The sequence below is a fragment of the Octopus bimaculoides genome, chromosome 18 (assembly GCF_046866305.1).
Source record: "Octopus bimaculoides isolate indiv1 chromosome 18, ASM4686630v1, whole genome shotgun sequence".
NCBI classification, from domain to species: Eukaryota; Metazoa; Mollusca; class Cephalopoda; order Octopoda; family Octopodidae; genus Octopus; species Octopus bimaculoides.
This window is the reverse complement of record NC_142945.1, coordinates 30,168,098-30,186,306: the sequence shown is the minus strand read 5'-3', so window position 1 is coordinate 30,186,306 and position 18,209 is coordinate 30,168,098. Positions and strand designations below refer to the sequence as shown.

The 18,209-nt window shown below is 36.4% G+C and overlaps 1 protein-coding gene across 1 annotated transcript; it reads left to right on the top strand.

Annotated features, from left to right (window-relative positions):
* The first annotated feature begins 14,508 nt into the window (after window positions 1–14,508).
* Window positions 14,509–15,231, top strand: LOC149132032 (uncharacterized). The gene has a single exon (XM_089366101.1). The coding sequence runs from the start codon at window positions 14,509–14,511 to the stop codon at window positions 15,229–15,231; it is 723 nt and encodes a 240-aa protein (XP_089222227.1).
* The last annotated feature ends 2,978 nt before the right edge of the window (window positions 15,232–18,209 follow it).

The window sequence follows — 18,209 nt, the reverse complement described above, 5'->3', positions numbered from 1 at the left end:
AAGGATTACATTAAGCTACATTTGGAATACTTAGAATATATAGTCATGTTTATTATGTGACATACACTACATGGTTCCAGGCTTCCCAACCACGTGGTTCCAGGTTCAGTTCCACTGCATGACATCTGGGAAAAGTGTCTTCTGCTATAGCCTTGGGATATGATTGATGGAAACTGAAAGAAGCCTGTCGTATATATATATATATGCGTGTGTGTGTATGTATTTGTGTGTTTGTGTTTGTTTGTCCCTCCACCATCACTTGTCAATCGATGTTGGTGTGTTTACATCCCCGTAACTTAACGGTTTGGCAAAAGAGACTGATAGAATAAGTACCAGGCATACAAAGAATAAGTCCAGGGGTTCATTTCTTCGACTACAATGTAGTGCTCCAGCATGGCCACAGTCAATATGACTGAAACAAGTAAAATAATAAAAGAATGTATATATATATATATATATATATATATTAGACAAAATAAGATAACAAAGCCAAGGCAGTGAGGAGTTTTCAGGACATTTATAAGGAAAAAAATATCGATATAGTCTTACAGCTGTTTCTGGGATATCATAGATATCCCTTCAACAGAAACGATGTGAGATGGTTAAATAGAGGTAAACATTTCAGTTCGAAATAAGGAATTATTGAAAAGAATAATAATAATTCCTTATTTCGAACACTTATATTTACCTCAATGTAACCATATCACATTGTCTCTGATGAAGAGATATCCATAATATCTCAGAAACAACTGTAAGACTATATATATTTTTCCTTATAAATGTCCTGAAAACTTCTCACAGCGTTGGCTTTGTTATCTCGTTTTGTCTAATATATATATGCATGCTAATACAAGACCTACATTAGACTCCTCACTCATATCACTATCGAACCAAGTGTTTGACTATGGTCTGTCCATAGCACTTACTTAGTATTACCTGCCACTCTTTGGGTCTTCTAGATAACAATACCTCTCATATATATATATATATATATATATATATATATATATATATATATATATATATATATATATATATATATATATATATATATATATATATGTGTGTGTGTGTGTTAATAGTAATGGTATGACAACAAAAGAATGAATAAGACCTTGATATTATGTAAATAGAGGAATTTATCTGAATTATAATATGTGACACTTATTTGGTTGCCATAAGAAAACTCCGAGTTTTGGAATTCGGGGCAGAAATCTGCTCCAGCATCTTGTCAGTTAACTGACGAGATACCAGAGCAGATTTTCGCCCTGACATCCGAAACTCAGAGTTTTATTATGGCAACCAAATAATTGTCACACATTATATATATATGTATACATACTTACATATATATATATATATATATATATATATATATATTATTTTTATTGTATTTGTGTAACATTGTTCGTTTTTTTCGGTCCTTGTTTTTGTATACATTCGTTGCTTTCTTCTAAGGAATCTAATGCTCTTAGCTTAGTTTTTCCTTGGGGCTGGCCAGATTGGAGCAATATCGAGTATAACCAGCCGAAATTGGAAAGATAATCTGGATCTCGACTGAGGAAAGAAAACTCCGAATGACATGTCCTTGTTTTCTTTGCATCGTCTGTCTGGATGTTTTGTTGTCCCTTTCTTGTATCACCTAACTGTCTGGATGTTTTGCGTTCTTGTCCCATTTTGTATTATTTATTTATATTTATATATATATCGTTCGCCATGATAGATCGCTAGCCACTACACATTCTTTTTTCTCTCCTTGTTTCTTTCTGTGTTCCTTTCTGTAGAAGAGCGTAGGCTCGAAACGTTTTTCACTTCCCGAGCGTTATACCTGTTTGTTGTCTACACCACCTGTCTTTGTCTTTTGTGTGAATTCTCCATATATATATATATATATATATATATATATATATATATATATATATATATACATGTATATAATGTAGGTGCAGGAGCAGCTGTGTAGTAAGTAGCTTGCTTACCAAGCACATGGTTCCAGGTTCAGTGCCACTGCATAGCACCTTAGGCATATGTTGTCTACTATAGCCTCAGGCCAACCAAAGCCTTGAGTGGATTTGGTAGACGGAAACTGAAAGAAGCCCACCGTAGATATATATTTGTGTGTGTATGTGTATGTGTGTATATATGTTTGTGTGACTATGTTTGTCCCCCCACCATTGCTTGGCAACCAATGTTGGTGTGTTTACTTGCCCGTAACTTAGTGGTTCAGTAAAATGGTCTAATAGAATAAGTACTAGGCTTACAAAGAATAAACCCTGGGGTCAATTTGTTTGACTAAAAGTAGTACTTCAGCATGACCGCAGTCAAATGACTGAAACAAATAAAAGAATAAAAGAATATATTATATATATATATATATATGAGAGAGAGAGGGGGGACCAGTCAAGCAGCACATCACGCTGTAATTCTTGGGCTGAGAAATCAACACTTAAAAGCCATAATTTTAAGGAGCGATAAGAATTTTTGAATAAAGGAAAATGGGTAGGGGTGGGTAGGTACCGCCAGCGAGTAGATAGGGCTCTTAATTGTAGATTTTAAATATTTGAGCGACAACAATGCATAAATCGTAATTTTTAAAAGAGCAATGAATTTAGGAAGCTTAGAAAATGAATAAGTATGAATTTAAGACAACAACTGAATTCAATTGAATTTCATGGAGAGAAACAAGATAAATAATAGAGGGCAAACTAAAGCGCGAAGGTATGAGATGTTTGAGGCCGTAAATAAATAAAAAATCTCTATCTTATCTGCATCTTGGAGATTTCGTCGTAGTATGCCAGCGAGATAATTTAGAATGGGTTTCTCATTTATATATAGCCAGAACCTGAAGACCTTAAGGAAAAACTACGAGAGAGAGAGAGAGGATGGAGGGGTAGACAGAGGCATGACGGGAGAAAAGATCATCATCATCATCATATATATATATATATATATATAAAGAGAGAGAGAGAGAGGGGGGACCAGTCAAGCAGCACATCACGCTGTAATTCTTGGGCTGAGAAATCAACACTTAAAAGCCATAATTTTAAGGAGCGATAAGAATTTTTGAATAAAGGAAAATGGGTAGGGGTGGGTAGGTACCGCCAGCGAGTAGATAGGGCTCTTAATTGTAGATTTTAAATATTTGAGCGACAACAATGCATAAATCGTAATTTTTAAAAGAGCAATGAATTTAGGAAGCTTAGAAAATGAATAAGTATGAATTTAAGACAACAACTGAATTCAATTGAATTTCATGGAGAGAAACAAGATAAATAATAGAGGGCAAACTAAAAGGAGTAGGTAGTAACTCTATAAGATGTACCCGGTGCAAGCTATGGACACATAAGAGGTGCAGCAACATCAAAGGCAGGTTAACTAGCAAGTTAGTTTTTGTTTGTGGCAGATGTTCAGGTGCAATAAAGACTGCAAACAAACAGGAAACAACTTCTATCTCATTCCAGGGTGAAAAACTAGAGGTAGTCGATAGCTTCCGCTATCTGGGAGACCAAGTTAGTAGTGGGGGTGGGTGCGCTGAAAGTGTAACTGCTAGAATAAGAATAGCCTGGGCAAAGTTTAGAGAGCTCTTACCCCTGCTGGCGACAAAGGGACTCTCACTCAGAGTAAAAGGCAGACTGTATGACGCATGTGTACGAACAACCATGCTACATGGCAGTGAAACATGGGCTGTAACTGCTGAGGACATATGTAAGCTCGCAAGGAATGAAGCCAGTATGCTCCGTTGGATGTGTAATGTCAATGTGAATACCCGTCAGAGTGTAAGTATCTTGAGAGAAAAGCTAAACATTAGAAGCATCACTTGTGGCGTGCAAGAGAGACGATTGCGCTGGTATGGACATGTGGTGAGAATGGAGGAGGATAGCTGCGTGAAAAAGTGCCACACCCTAACAGTTGAGGGAACCCGTGGAAGAGGTAGGCCCAGGAAGACCTGGGCTGAGGTGGTGAGGCAAGACCTTCGTACATTGGGCCTCACCGAGGCGATGACTACTGACCGAGACCTTTGGAAATGTGCTGTGCGTGAGAAGACCCGGCAAGCCAAGTAAGATCGTTGCCAGTGCCCCTGGACTGGTTCTTGTGCGGGTGGCACATGAGATACACCATTTTGAGCGTGGCCGTTGCCAGTACCGCCTGACTGGCTCCTGTAGGATTTTCGAGCGAGATCGTTGCCAGTGCCCCTGGACTGGCTTGTGCGGGTGGCACATAAAAGACACCATTTCGAGCGTGGCCGTTTTCGTGCGGGTGACACGTAAAAGCACTCACTACACTCTCTGAGTGGTTGGCGTTAGGAAGGGCATCCAGCTGTAGAAACTCTGCCAAATCAGACTGGAGCCTGGTGTTGCCATCCGGTTTCACCAGTCCTCAGTCAAATCGTCCAACCCATGCTAGCATGGAAAGCGGACGTTAAACGATGATGATGATATATATATATTACTCAAAGGAATTCCAACTCTGACTGTTTTTCACGTTTTATTTATATTCTTATAATATTAATATAAGATATAAAATGATATAGTAAAAAGAAATGAAATGAAGTATTGTTCATTCTTATTGAACAAATGTATTAAATGTTCATTCTTATTGAACTAGTATACTTTCTTGCATTTATGCAATCTTCAGGTTCATATGGTGGTGGTGGCATTTGTGTTCATTGGTTTCAACTGTGGTTGACTGGTTAAATTTTGCCCTTTATATACATTCCTGTGGATAGAGGTTGTAGTTGCTTGGATATTTTTAGAAATGATGCCATACCATTTTTCACTGTTTATTTTCAGAAATACTGACAGCAGTACTTTTTAGAGATTTTTGTCTTTTAGATATGAAGATATGACTTTTAAACCTTAAACTTGGGTTTGAATTTATTAATAAAGTCCTTTTTTCTCAGTTTTCTCTCGATTTCATTCGGATTGTATAGTTTAAAATTTATTGTCGGTGCACACATGAGCGTTCTGATAGTGCATTGACTGTGTGGCCCACATACAGTTCTTCACATATGAACCTGAAGATTGAATAAATGCAAGAAAGTATACTAGTTCAATAAGAATAAACAATACTTCATTTCATTTCTTTTTACTATATTATTTTATATCTTATATTAATATTATAAGAATATAAATAAAACATGAAAAACAGAGTTGGAATTCCTTTGAGTAATATATTCTTCTATACACAATCATACAAACCCCTTTGTATATATATATATATATATATATATATATATATATACTTTATTTAAAAGCAGCAGAAATATAACAAAAGTTGTTACTCAGAGTTTTACGTTCCCATTCAACGGACAGTTTTGTTATATATATATATAAATAGATGTGTGTATTTTTCCATTTGTTTACAATTAACATGGAAAAAATAGATAAACAGTTACCAGGGTAGCAAAAAGTCACACAAGTAAAAAGGGCGTAACACCTTGTTTTTAAAGGTAGAAACTCCGGGTTTATGTGAAATATTTTGTTTAATATATATATGAATAAATAAATGGAGTTAAACACAGGTGTTATTCAAATTCTTTTACTTCCAACACATGTTTCAAAGATATTGGTATTATTCCAAAGGAATAAAATGATGTAAAACAATGTAATCTCTTCAGGGAAATGAAGAAATAAAACTCATCAATAAGACATTTTAGCAGAATATGATGGATATGTAAAGTGATTAACTGAACGCTATTAAGTTTAAAAAAAAATGTTAGAGGATATAACATCAAAGGTAGCCTATAGAAAGAGGAAGGGTAAAGGAAAAAAAAATGAAACCAAATGAATGAGAAGTATAGAACGATGTGTAAATTAAATAAAACCTTAAAGTCTTGGAACAAGATATATCTAGTGGAAGTGAAATGTAAGAAGAAAATCAATGTTTAAATTATATTTAATGGCAGATATCACTTATATGAACTAAAGGTGTGTTTCTGCCAATGTTTACATTGGTAAGTACACTCTAACCGTGTTTGCAAGGGGATTTTTCTGAAAAAGAATTAAAAAATAGGTCACAATTACAGAGAAGACAGAATTTCTTGCCTTTATCATAAGGGAACTAAATGGAGAGAATCAACCAATCTAAATTAAATTGTTTATTATGATCTTTTAGATGCCAAATTAATTTGCTAAGCCCTGTACTGTTACGTTTATTCCTATCCCTAAATGTAGAGTAATGATTAGAAATTCTTTTAGATAACTGGGAAGAAGAACTACCTGTATGAAACAAGAACATTCAACAGCCCAGTAATGATACAACCTCTGGATTTAACAAATTATTTAAATCTAAAAATATTCCTCCACCTAACCCAAGATTGAAACAGTTTGAAGATGATCTGTGGTCTATTTGTGAGAAATGTAAAATTTCACTGATCACCACTAAGGAATAAACAAAACAAAAAAAGAAAAAATCTGATGTATCTACACAATACTACCAAGAAAATTAATACCATGGATAGTATGCTGGTTCAATCAGATAAAACGGGAAACCTGTACAAACTTAACAAGGACCATTACTTGGAATTGCTTAAAAAAGAAATTCAAAAAAGTATAGGATTACCGGTAAAAGTGTACTCAGGAAAGCCAACCTTGAGACTAAGAAAATTATGGAGAGGTATAACTTACAGATGAAGACAGAACCACTTAATCCTAAGCAACCTCGGTTTATTTTGAAAGATAATAAACAAATTTTTTTTAATAACCCATCCTTAAGACTTATCTTTCCTTCTATCTCTGACATTGGTGTACTTAGTAAAAATATTCTTGATAAATATATTCCTCTCTTAGTTAAAAAATTAAAGCTTAGTTTATGGTCTAATTCATTCCAAGTTGTTGACTGGTTTAGTTCTATTACTAATAAGAAGAGCACTAAGTTTATCCAGTTTAACATTTCTAGTTTTTATTCCTTCATCAACCCAATAGTACTTAATAAGGCACTTTGGTTTGCTCATAACAAAGCTGGTCTCACCAGGGAAGAAATTAATGTTGCGTTGGCCTCCAGAAAATCTATCATAAATTTTGACAAGAAGCTGTGGGTCCGTAAAGACACACCTGATGGTTTTGATGTTACAATGGGGAGTTCGGATTCAGCACTAGTAGCTGATTTAGTCTGTATATATATATACTTTATGAAATGGCAGACCAGTTCCCGAGCACCAATGGAGGTCTACATCATGATGATTGTTTACTTTACCTTCAAAATGTTTCTGACCAAGAATTCAAAAGGTTAAGAATAGTTTAACTCCATTTATATATATATATATATATATATATATATATATATATATATATATATATATATATATATATATATATATATATATCATCATCATCATCATCGTCATTTAACATCCGATTTCCAATAGGTTTTCGCAAGCCGAGTTTCGTTTCCAATGAAGGAGACGACGTTGGCATGGGTGCCAGTCGTCGAATTTAATTCGATTTCGATTTCACTTGCCTCAACAGGACTTCGCAAGCGGAGTTTAGTGTCCAACGAAGGAAGGTACGTATAAGTGGGCTGGCTTCGATTTAGGTCTCACTTGGCTTGCTGGGTCTTCTCAAGCACAGTATATTTCCAAAGGTCTCGGTCAGAAATCATCACCTTGTTGAGGCCCAATGTTCGAAGGTTATGCCTCACCACTTCCTCCCAGGTCTTCCTCGGCCTACCTCTTCCACAGGTTCCCTCAACACTAGGGTGTGGCACTTTTTCACACAGCTATCCTCATCCATTCTCGCTACATGACCATACCAGCGCAATCGTCACAACTGATGCTTCTTAGGTTCAACTTTTCTCTCAAGGTACTTACACTCTGTCTAGTATGCACACTGAGATTACACATCCATCGGAGCATACTGGCTTCATTCCTTGCGAGCCTACGCATGTCCTCAGCAGTCATAGCCCCATGTTTCACTGCCATAAAGCATGGCTGTTCGTACATATGCGTCATACAGTCTGGCTTTTACTCTGAGTGAGAGGCCCCTTGTCACCAGCAGAGGTAAGAGCTCTCTGAACTTTGCCCAGGCTACACTAGTAGCTACACTTTCAGCGCACCCTCCCCCACTACTAACTTGGTCGCCTAGATAGCGGAAGCTATCAACCACATCTAGTTTTTCTCTCTAGAATGTGGCAGGAGTTGTTTTCTGCACATTTACAGTGTTTATTGCTCCTGAACATGTTACATACAAAAACTAACTTTCTAGTTAACCTTACTTTGATATTGCTGCACCTCTTACGTGTCCAAAGCTTGCACTTGGTGCTTCTTATAGAGTTTCTGCCTACGCCTTTTCTACAGATCGAGCAGGGCCATCTACCTGTAGGGGTTTGTGTTTTGTCGACTTTCCTACTTATTAGGACTTTGGTTTTAGCTAGGTTGATTCTAAGGCCCTTCGATTCTAGTCATTGCTTCCATGCCCGAAACTTCTCTAGTTCTGATAGTGACTCAGCAATTAGTGCAGGGTCAGAGAGGAGCACCCAGGGGCATCCTGTCTTGAATTCCTCTGTTATCGCCTGGAGGACTATGATAAATAGGAGGGGGCTGAGGACAGAGCCTTGGTGGACCCCTATTTCTACCTTGAATTCTTCACTGTACTCATTTCCAAACCTCACCTTACTAACAGCGACCCTGTACATGGCTCGCACAGCTCTCACTAACCATTCTTCTATCCCTAGTTTCCTCATTGACCACCAGATGATGGATCGGGGGACCTTGTCAAAGGCTTTCTCCATGTCGACGAAAGCCAGGTACAGAGGTTTATCCTTGGTTAGGTATTTCTCCTGACGCTGTCTTACCAGAAATATAGCATCAGTGGTGCTTTTCCCAGGCACGAACCCAAACTGCATCTCATCCAAACTGACTCGCTCCCTAATTAGTTGGGTTATGACCCTCTCCGTGACTTTCATTACCTGATCTAACAACTTGATACCTCTGTAATTATTTGTATCTAAAACGTCACCTTTACCTTTGTAGCAGTTGACAATGGTGCTGCTACACCAGTCGTTGGGTATGACTCCTTCGTGTATCACCTGGTTAACAATATGGGTAACTAGGCTATAGCCAACACTGCCAGATATTTTAAGCATGTCTGCAGTGATTCCCGATGGGCCGGGAGCCTTCCCTGTCTTCATACTCTTAATTGCTTTATCTACCATAGTACTGTCAACTCGGCTAGCTGGTCCCACTGTTGGGTCGATATTCGACAGCCTCTCTTTCTCCCATTCATTCTCTTTATTGAGCAATCTTTGGTAGTGGCGTCTCCAGACCTCTTTCTTTGCAGCCTCGTTTAGTGCAAGCGTACCATCATCCATGCAAACACATTTCTCTCCCACGACATCACGATTCTCTCTCACACACTGTCTTGCAACACGAAATACTTCAAGTCTTTGGTCCTCAAATGTTGAAAGATGTTAAAGGTCAAACAATGCAAATAGATTTTAAGATGAGGTAATGTAAACTAAAAGTAAGTTACCTGGTAATCTTTGGTCTTATATGTATCTAATATTTCGGGACATACGAGTCCCTTCTTCAGCGTTAAAAAGGAACTGTCCTTGGTAAGATGTTTCTTGTCGGAGATAAATAATTCTATGATTATATTTGAATTTTCAAGCATTTATCTTCTTCGTGAATGTTAGTGACATCAATTATTAACCTATCGCTCGACAAATCAATTTTCATTACCTCTTATATATATTATAACCTTTGTCCTCAGTCGTCTGGACTACTGCTCCAAACTGTAGCCAGAGAGGAAAGTGTTTGTCTCTAAACCTTTCGCATGTGTCCACCACATACATTCTTTCACTATGGCCACCAGTACACTGAAAACTTCCTTGCATTCCCGGTTAAAGGAAGTGGCAAAGCAATGTTCACGATAGACTCAGCTGACAACTAAGTTCGTCCAACATGTGACAGCAGCTGTTTGACATAAGCCCACAAGTCTGAAATGGTTGGACACTGCACTAGTGTGTACAAAATGGTTTTGTCGTTCTGACAGCATCTCAGGCAAGTCGGTCCAGTGTATCTCGAACCGTGCCTGTAGAGCTTATCCCGAATGGGCAATTCTTCCCAATAGCACTGCTAGGCCAGGGATCTCTGGTGATTGTCCATAGGGCCTGGCCCAAAAGAGGTGGGTCAGGTGTTCCACATCAACGCCCAGATTCTCCCCAAGAATGTTGTCGTACCTTCCCTCTACTAATCCTCTATAGAATGCCTTTGTGGAATTGAAATCGCACAAGTTTGGTCCCAGACAGCAGAGTTGCTTGAGAGCAAGGCGGCACTCATGGTGCCATTCGCTGAGACTCGGTTTCTGTTTGATCCATGACTGCAGTTCAACCAAGGAGATGAGCTGTGGGAAAGCATGTCTCACAAACGGCGACCACACCTGTTCACTGTTGTCTATGAAGTGCCTGACATGTTGCAGTCTCAATGGGCATGCTGTGGTTGATGATGCGCAGGCATCATCAGCAACAGCATGCCCAGCCCTCCATTTAACGGGTGTTGACAGCAAATGAATCACCTAGCCATCAGAATGCTTCCCTTCCAGAAAAAGCGGAAGAGTATGCATTCCAGTTTGGTGATGGTAGGGTCAGGACAAGGCACGATGGTCAGACGGTTAAAGATGATGGATGTGATGTACACGTTCTCCACCTCCACCCGACATTTTAGGGATAGCTTCCTCTCGGCCCATTGCTGGGTGAGAGTGGCCACCCTACTCGTTATCTCGCCCCAGTTCTTCTTCATCTGGAGGTCCGGTTCGAACCAGATCTCGAGCAATTTAACTGGTCTGTCGGTCCAGCATCTCACTATGGAGACACTGTTGGACGGCATGGGCTTGCTTCTCCAGGTGCCGAGATACAAGCCCACTTTCATTTCCGAGTTAATTTTTGCTCCCATTACTGCTTCGTATTATTTTAGTGTCTCACCAACCAGGTCGATATGCGTGTAACTCAACACTATGACGGTGATATCATCCGCGTATGCAGACATACTCCTCCTGCATTCCAGTTCTCATGCTCTTCAGCAGCAGTGGGTCTAGAGTCAATATTAACAGAAGTGATGAGAAGGGGCATCCTTGACGGACTGAACACATGATATTAAATGGTCTGGATAGATGACCATTTACATGAACTACCGAGTGGATGTTGCTATATAAGGTAGCAATCCAACCACAGAAGACAGGACCGAAACCAGCCACTCTAAGGACAACCTCCAAGTAGCGATGGTCAACCTTATCAAAAACCTTCGATTAATCCAAATTGATCAGCGCCCTACCCATGCCAGATTCCTTGACTACCCTGTCTGTGACGTAGCGCATCAAATGGAGGTTGTCATGGAAACTCTTGCCTGTCACTGCGCATGTTTGCACCTTGTTGACCAGTTTCTCGAGGACAAGCGCCAACCTCTCGGCTAGCACCTTGGCCAAAATCTTCAAATCTGCGTTGAGCAGAGTGATGGGCCTGAAATTATCTATGACATTCCGCTTGTTTGGATCTTTCTTTAGGAGTGCCACCACTCCTCACTTCACAAAACTGGGGATACTCCCGTTTTGCTGCCAGTTGCAGTAAACTGCTGCCAAGACGCCTCCAAACAAGTCTGGCATATGACAATAAATCTTGTAGGGCAGACCATCCAAGCCTGTAAACTTGTCTCCTATGCAGCCCGCCATCGCATCCCATACTCTTTTGCCAAGAGTCGTGGCAGGCCATGTAGGTGGGCATTAAAGTCCACCCTGCGTTCTGACACACCAGCTGTCCTGAACAGTTGGGCAAAGTGCTGATGAAAAGCCTCACACATCCTTTCGGGCTCCAGTAATTCGCGCCCCTGTTCATCTGTCAGAGACCTAATGGTCGCTTTGTTGTCTCATTGCACCTCCGCCACTCAGACGGCTCCAACTCATTCGTTCCTCAGAGCACACATCCTAGCTCTGACAATGCATCCTTCGTGTTTGGTGTCGAACTGTTGATTGAGGGCTAACCTTGCCGCCAACACGTTGGACGCGATGCCACTTCTAATTTCTTAACTAGGTCTCATTCTTTTCTGTTTTGATCTATCGCTAGAGCCTTACTATATCTAATCGATTCTGCTGTAATTGCTTTCTTTAGGGCATACCACCATCTATTGTTGACGATGGCGCCTGTCAATACCCTCTTAACTAATGTGTTAATCTGGTTCCTGTAAGCCTGGCACGCCATGCACGATGCATTCAGTTTCCAGTAACCAAGACCCTGCCTATGACTTTTGTCTAACTCAAGCATTACAAGTCACAAATTTGTGATCTGTGTGGCTAACTATATGGAATTGTAGACAACCTACACTATCCATATTCACTGTCTTACAGAATACTCTGTTTGAATACAATCTAGACGACCTGATGCGGTTGCTCCATGTCCACATTGGCACATTCGGGTGGTCCAGTTGGTACCTGTCAGACAGTTGGAAACGTTTGAGCAGGTCTTTGAGGCATTTACATCCCCTCCTATTCTTATCTCTACCCACATAGTCTAGATGCATGTCAAAGGTAGCATTCCAATCCCCCACTAAAAGTAAAGGTTGAAACGTTCCCAGGAAAACCTCTAGATGTTGAAAGAAATCTGGCTGACCTGTTGAGGACGGTGCATAAACTGTTATCAGTCAAAAAGCACACCCATTACTGCCATCGACATCCAATGAAGCCACCTCAAAGAAAACAAAAATAGTGAGCGGTGTTCCACAGGGCACTGTCTTGGAACCACTGCTTTTCATAGTGGCCCTCTCAGATTTGCCCTCAGCTGCCCGGATAGCCACTCTTGCAACCTACGCAGGCGATACGAAAGTCTTGCAGAAAATACAGAACCCCAGTGATGTTGCATACCTGTAGTAGCAGTTAGACTCAATTTACAGGTGGGCTGAGGACAATAATATAAAGTTTAATGCTGAAAAATTCCAAGCCCTGTGCTACCTGCATCCAAAACTGAATATAAAACTTACAGGGTAAGTCCATAGAGGATTACAATCCCAGAGCCTAAATCAGTGAGGGACCTGGGTATCGACATGAGTGATGATACCTCTTTCCTAGTGCACATTACCAGGATGGCAACAAAGTGTACACGATGGGCTAGGTGGATCCTGAGAACATTCAAGACCAGAGAGAAGGAAACCATGATGGTTTCTAGAAGACGTTCGTCCTCAGTCATTAGGACTACCGCTCCCAGCTGTGGTCACCCAACAGTGTAAAATTAACAACGTACCATGAAGCTTCAAAAAAATCATCTCATTGCAACAACTCAGCTACTGGGAAAGGCTGAAACAGCTAAGACTCTACTCCCTGGAGTGAAAGCGGGAGAGGTATGCAGTAATATACATCTGGAAGATCCTGGAAGGAATTGTGTCAGATTTTGGCATTGAAAGCTACACCAATGCCAGGATGGGTTAACACTGCACAGTACTAAGGATCCCAGTAATGCCATCATGCTTCAGGACCAGTTACTGCAACAGCTTGGCCCACAGCTTTTTAATATTCTCCCAAAGAGCCTGAGGGACCTACATAATGTGGATGAAGATGTTTTCAAATCAAAACTGGACCTCTTCCTGTTGAGCGTCCCAGATGAAACTACCGCGTAGCAAGAGGTGCAAATGAACGTAGCTACATCAAACTCACTTATTCACCAAAATAATAACAATGTAGTAAAACAGTGGTGCCCCAGCATGGTTGCAGCTTTGAGTTGAAACTACAGAAAAAATGTATATATATATATATATATATATATATATATATATATATATATATATATATATATATATATATATTGATAAAAAATGTGTAGGTGGCATACGAGTGGGTATATATTTATAAAAAAGAAGTTTGGAAACGCCAATATCTCTGTTTTAGTTGGCATTTTCGGATCTCGTACGTGATATGATATTGATAAAAAAGTGTAGAGTACTTTTGAACATAGCAACACCAACCATTTTTTAGACCTAACGCACAGGAACAGGGATACACGATGGTAACGGACAAACAAAAGAAACCACAGGTAATTAAAATAATCAATCTCTCAAATAAAGACCTTACACCCAACGAAATAAGCATACTATCCAAAGGACTTAAATTTACCCCAACCCCACAACGTCCAAATTACTATGAAATGAAAGACGATATTTCGGAATTTTGTAGGAAATTGAGACTTGCCGAAGAATTTCATGGCAAACACATGGATGACGAATCTATAACTAGAAACAACAGTGACTACACCCCCACCAAGGGAAAGAATAAAGCCTTAGACCGCTTTTGTGACCACATAACCAATTTCCCTTTTCAACTCACAAACAGGCAAAAATTCAGACCAAACTTCAACAAAAGAGAATGGAACGACCTCGTCAAACTAAGAGAAGATAAAACCATAATGATCAAGGAGGCAGATAAGGGCAACATGGTAGTTCTAATGAACACAAATGATTATTAAAATTTAGTACTATCCCTATTAGGAGATGAGACATACTACGAAAGAGCCCAACATTATAATCAACCAAAAATAATGAATAACCTCAGGACATTACTCAACTCATACCGAGAAGGACTCACAGACAACGAGTACGATTACATCACCAACTTCAAGTGTAAGTCAAGTTTATTCTACGGTATCCCTAAAGTCCACAAAAGCAAAGTAATTAGTGAAGCATGTAAAAAAGCTACTGATGTATTCATCAAAATCCTCTCACCGAAAAATCTAAAACTTAGACCGATAATAGCAGGCCCAGCATGCGAAACTCACCGCCTCAGCAACTTCTTAGACACACATCTAAAACCTTTCCTCAATCACATTAAAAGCTACATAAGAGACGATATAGACATGCTTAACCACCTCCCAAAAACAGTCAATGAAAAAACCCTACTAGTATCCTTCGACGTAGTTAACCTTTATTCAAACATCCCCCACATCTTAGGAATAGAAACGATCACTTTCTGGCTAAACAACTACTCCTTTGAACTACCAACTCGCTTAAATAAAGAGCTTGTTATAGAAGAACTAAGATTTATATTACAAAACAATTACTTCATATTTAATAATAATTATTACAGACAAAGATCAGGAACAGCCATGGGTACGCGTACTGCACCTTCTTTCACTAACCTAGTAATGGGTTACATCGAAATAATTCTTTACAAGAAAAATATGGGAACTCTTTCTCCAACTATATCCAGAACAATTGGAAAAGATATCTGGATGACTGCTTCATCCTCTGGGAGGAAAGCATAGAAAAACTTGAGAATTTAAAATGATACTAAATGGAATAAATGAAAACATCAAATTTACGATGGAATATAACCAGGAAAAACTACCATTTTTAGATATCCTCATTAAGAAAGTCGGCAACAAAATAGAGACGGATATCTATTATAAACCGACAGACTCTAAGCAGTACCTACCATTTGACTCATGCCACCCTAGGCACACGAGAATGAACATCCCTTTCTGTTTAGCCAAAAGGATTTGCACCATAGTATCAGACACAAACACCCGACACACACGTCTCTAGGAACTCAGAGCTACACTCAAAAATAGGAATTATCCACAACCCCTAATAGACAATGCAATCCAACGAACACTTAAACTGAATATAGAAGACCTGAGACAACCAAAACCAAAAGGGGATGAAAAATTAAAAACCCTACCCTACATCTCTACACACAACCCACTTAACAACGAGGCCTTCAATACCATACTCCAAAACACAGCCCTACTCAAGGGAGACCCAAGGATGAATCAAATCCTCCAAACACACACCATCATAAAAAGCAAACGACAGCCAAAATCCTTAAGGAAGATTTTAACACAGGCTAAACTGCACCCAATAATAACCACAAAACCAACAGTCAAAAAGTGTGGAAGGCCAAACTGTGGGATTTGTACCGTCTTAGTAGAAGGTTCAGAATACACATTAGAACAAGGCCATCATTTCATCATCAGAAAAAACTTCACTTGTGCATCGGAAAACCTAATTTATGTAATAACATGCGCAGGATGCAATAGGCAATATATAGGCCATACAAAAAACAGCCTACGAAAAAAGATGGCATTACATAAATCCCAAATCAGGCATCCTGAATACAGAAAAATACCTGTCAGCGACCACATAGACAGATGTACACCGAATAAAAATCCAAAGTTTATGACCTCCCCACTTTATCAATTTAATTACAACACAACTTTCACCCAACGTCAAAACAAAGAGCTTCATTTTATTAGAAAATTCGGGCCAAGTTTAAACACCCTCAGCCAGTAACATTAAAATCATATATTAGTTATTACGGTCACTACTACTACTACTATTAAGGTCACTACTAACAATCACTGCAACTACTATCACTACTACTGCTGCTGCTGCTGCTGCTACTGTTATTATGGTCACTACTACTGCTGCTATTTCGGTCACTACTACTGCTGCTGCTGCCTCTGCTGCTTCCACCCTACCACTACAACCAATTAACTACTGCTACTGACACGGACAGAGGTCACTGCCATTTACCATTACCAACAGGGTCACTACTACTACTACAACCAACAAAAAAATGCCCCCACGTGAACTATTGACACCAGTAAGGAAGAATTATGAACTCTTCATTTAATTTCATTTTTTTAAATATGTATTTTTGATAATGTTCGTTTTTACAAGAACCGAAACATGTTAAAAATATCTGACAAAATTTTTAATTAAAATTCATTTTTTATATATTGGCGTTTCCAAACTTCTTTTTTATAAATATATATATATATATATATGTATATCATATATATATATATATGTATATCATATATATATATATATGTATATCATATATATATATATATGTATATATATATATATATGTATATATATATATATATATGTATATCATATATATATATATATGTATATCATATATATATATATGTATATCATATATATATATATATGTATATCATATATATATATATGTATATATATATATATATATGTATATATATATATATATGTATATATATATATATATATGTATATATATATATGTATATATATATATATATATATATGTATATATATATATATATGTATATATATATATATATGTATATATATATATATATATATGTATATATATATATATATATATATATATATATATATATATATATATATGTATATATATATATATATGTATATATATATATATATGTATATATATATATATATATATGTATATATATATATATATATATATATATATATATATATATATATATGTATATATATATATGTATATATATATATGTATATATATATGTATATATATATATATATATATATATATATATATATATATATATGTATATATATGTATATATGTATATATATATATATATATATATATATATATATATATGTATATATATATATATATATATATATATATATATATGTATATATATATATATATATATATGTATATATATATATATATATGTATATATATATATGTATATATATATATATATATATATATTATATATATATATATATATATATATGTATATATATATATATATATATATATATATATATATATATATATATATATATATATATATATATATTATATATATATGTATATTATATATATATATGTATATATATATATGTATATATATATATATTATATATTAATATGTATATTTATATAGTATATATATTATATATGATATATATATATATATATATATATATATATATAGTATATGTATATATATATATATGTATATATATATATATATTATATATAATATATATATATATATATATATATATATATATTTATATATATATATATATGTATATATATAGTATATATATATATAGATATATATATGTATATATGTATATATATATATATATATGTATATATATATATGTATATATATATATATATATATATATATATATATATATGTATATATATATATAGTATATATATATATATATATATATATGTATATATATATATATATATATATATATATATATATGTATATATATATATGTATATATATATATGTACTATATATATATGTTTATATATATATATTGGTATATATATATATATATGTATATATAATATAGTATATATATATATGTAGTATATATATATGTATATATATATAATGTCATATATATACATATATATATATACATATATATA

Excerpts from the sequence above, each read along its gene's own strand:
- LOC149132032 (XM_089366101.1), top strand. The coding sequence starts at position 14,509 with ATGAATAACCTCAGGACATTACTCAACTCATACCGAGAAGGACTCACA.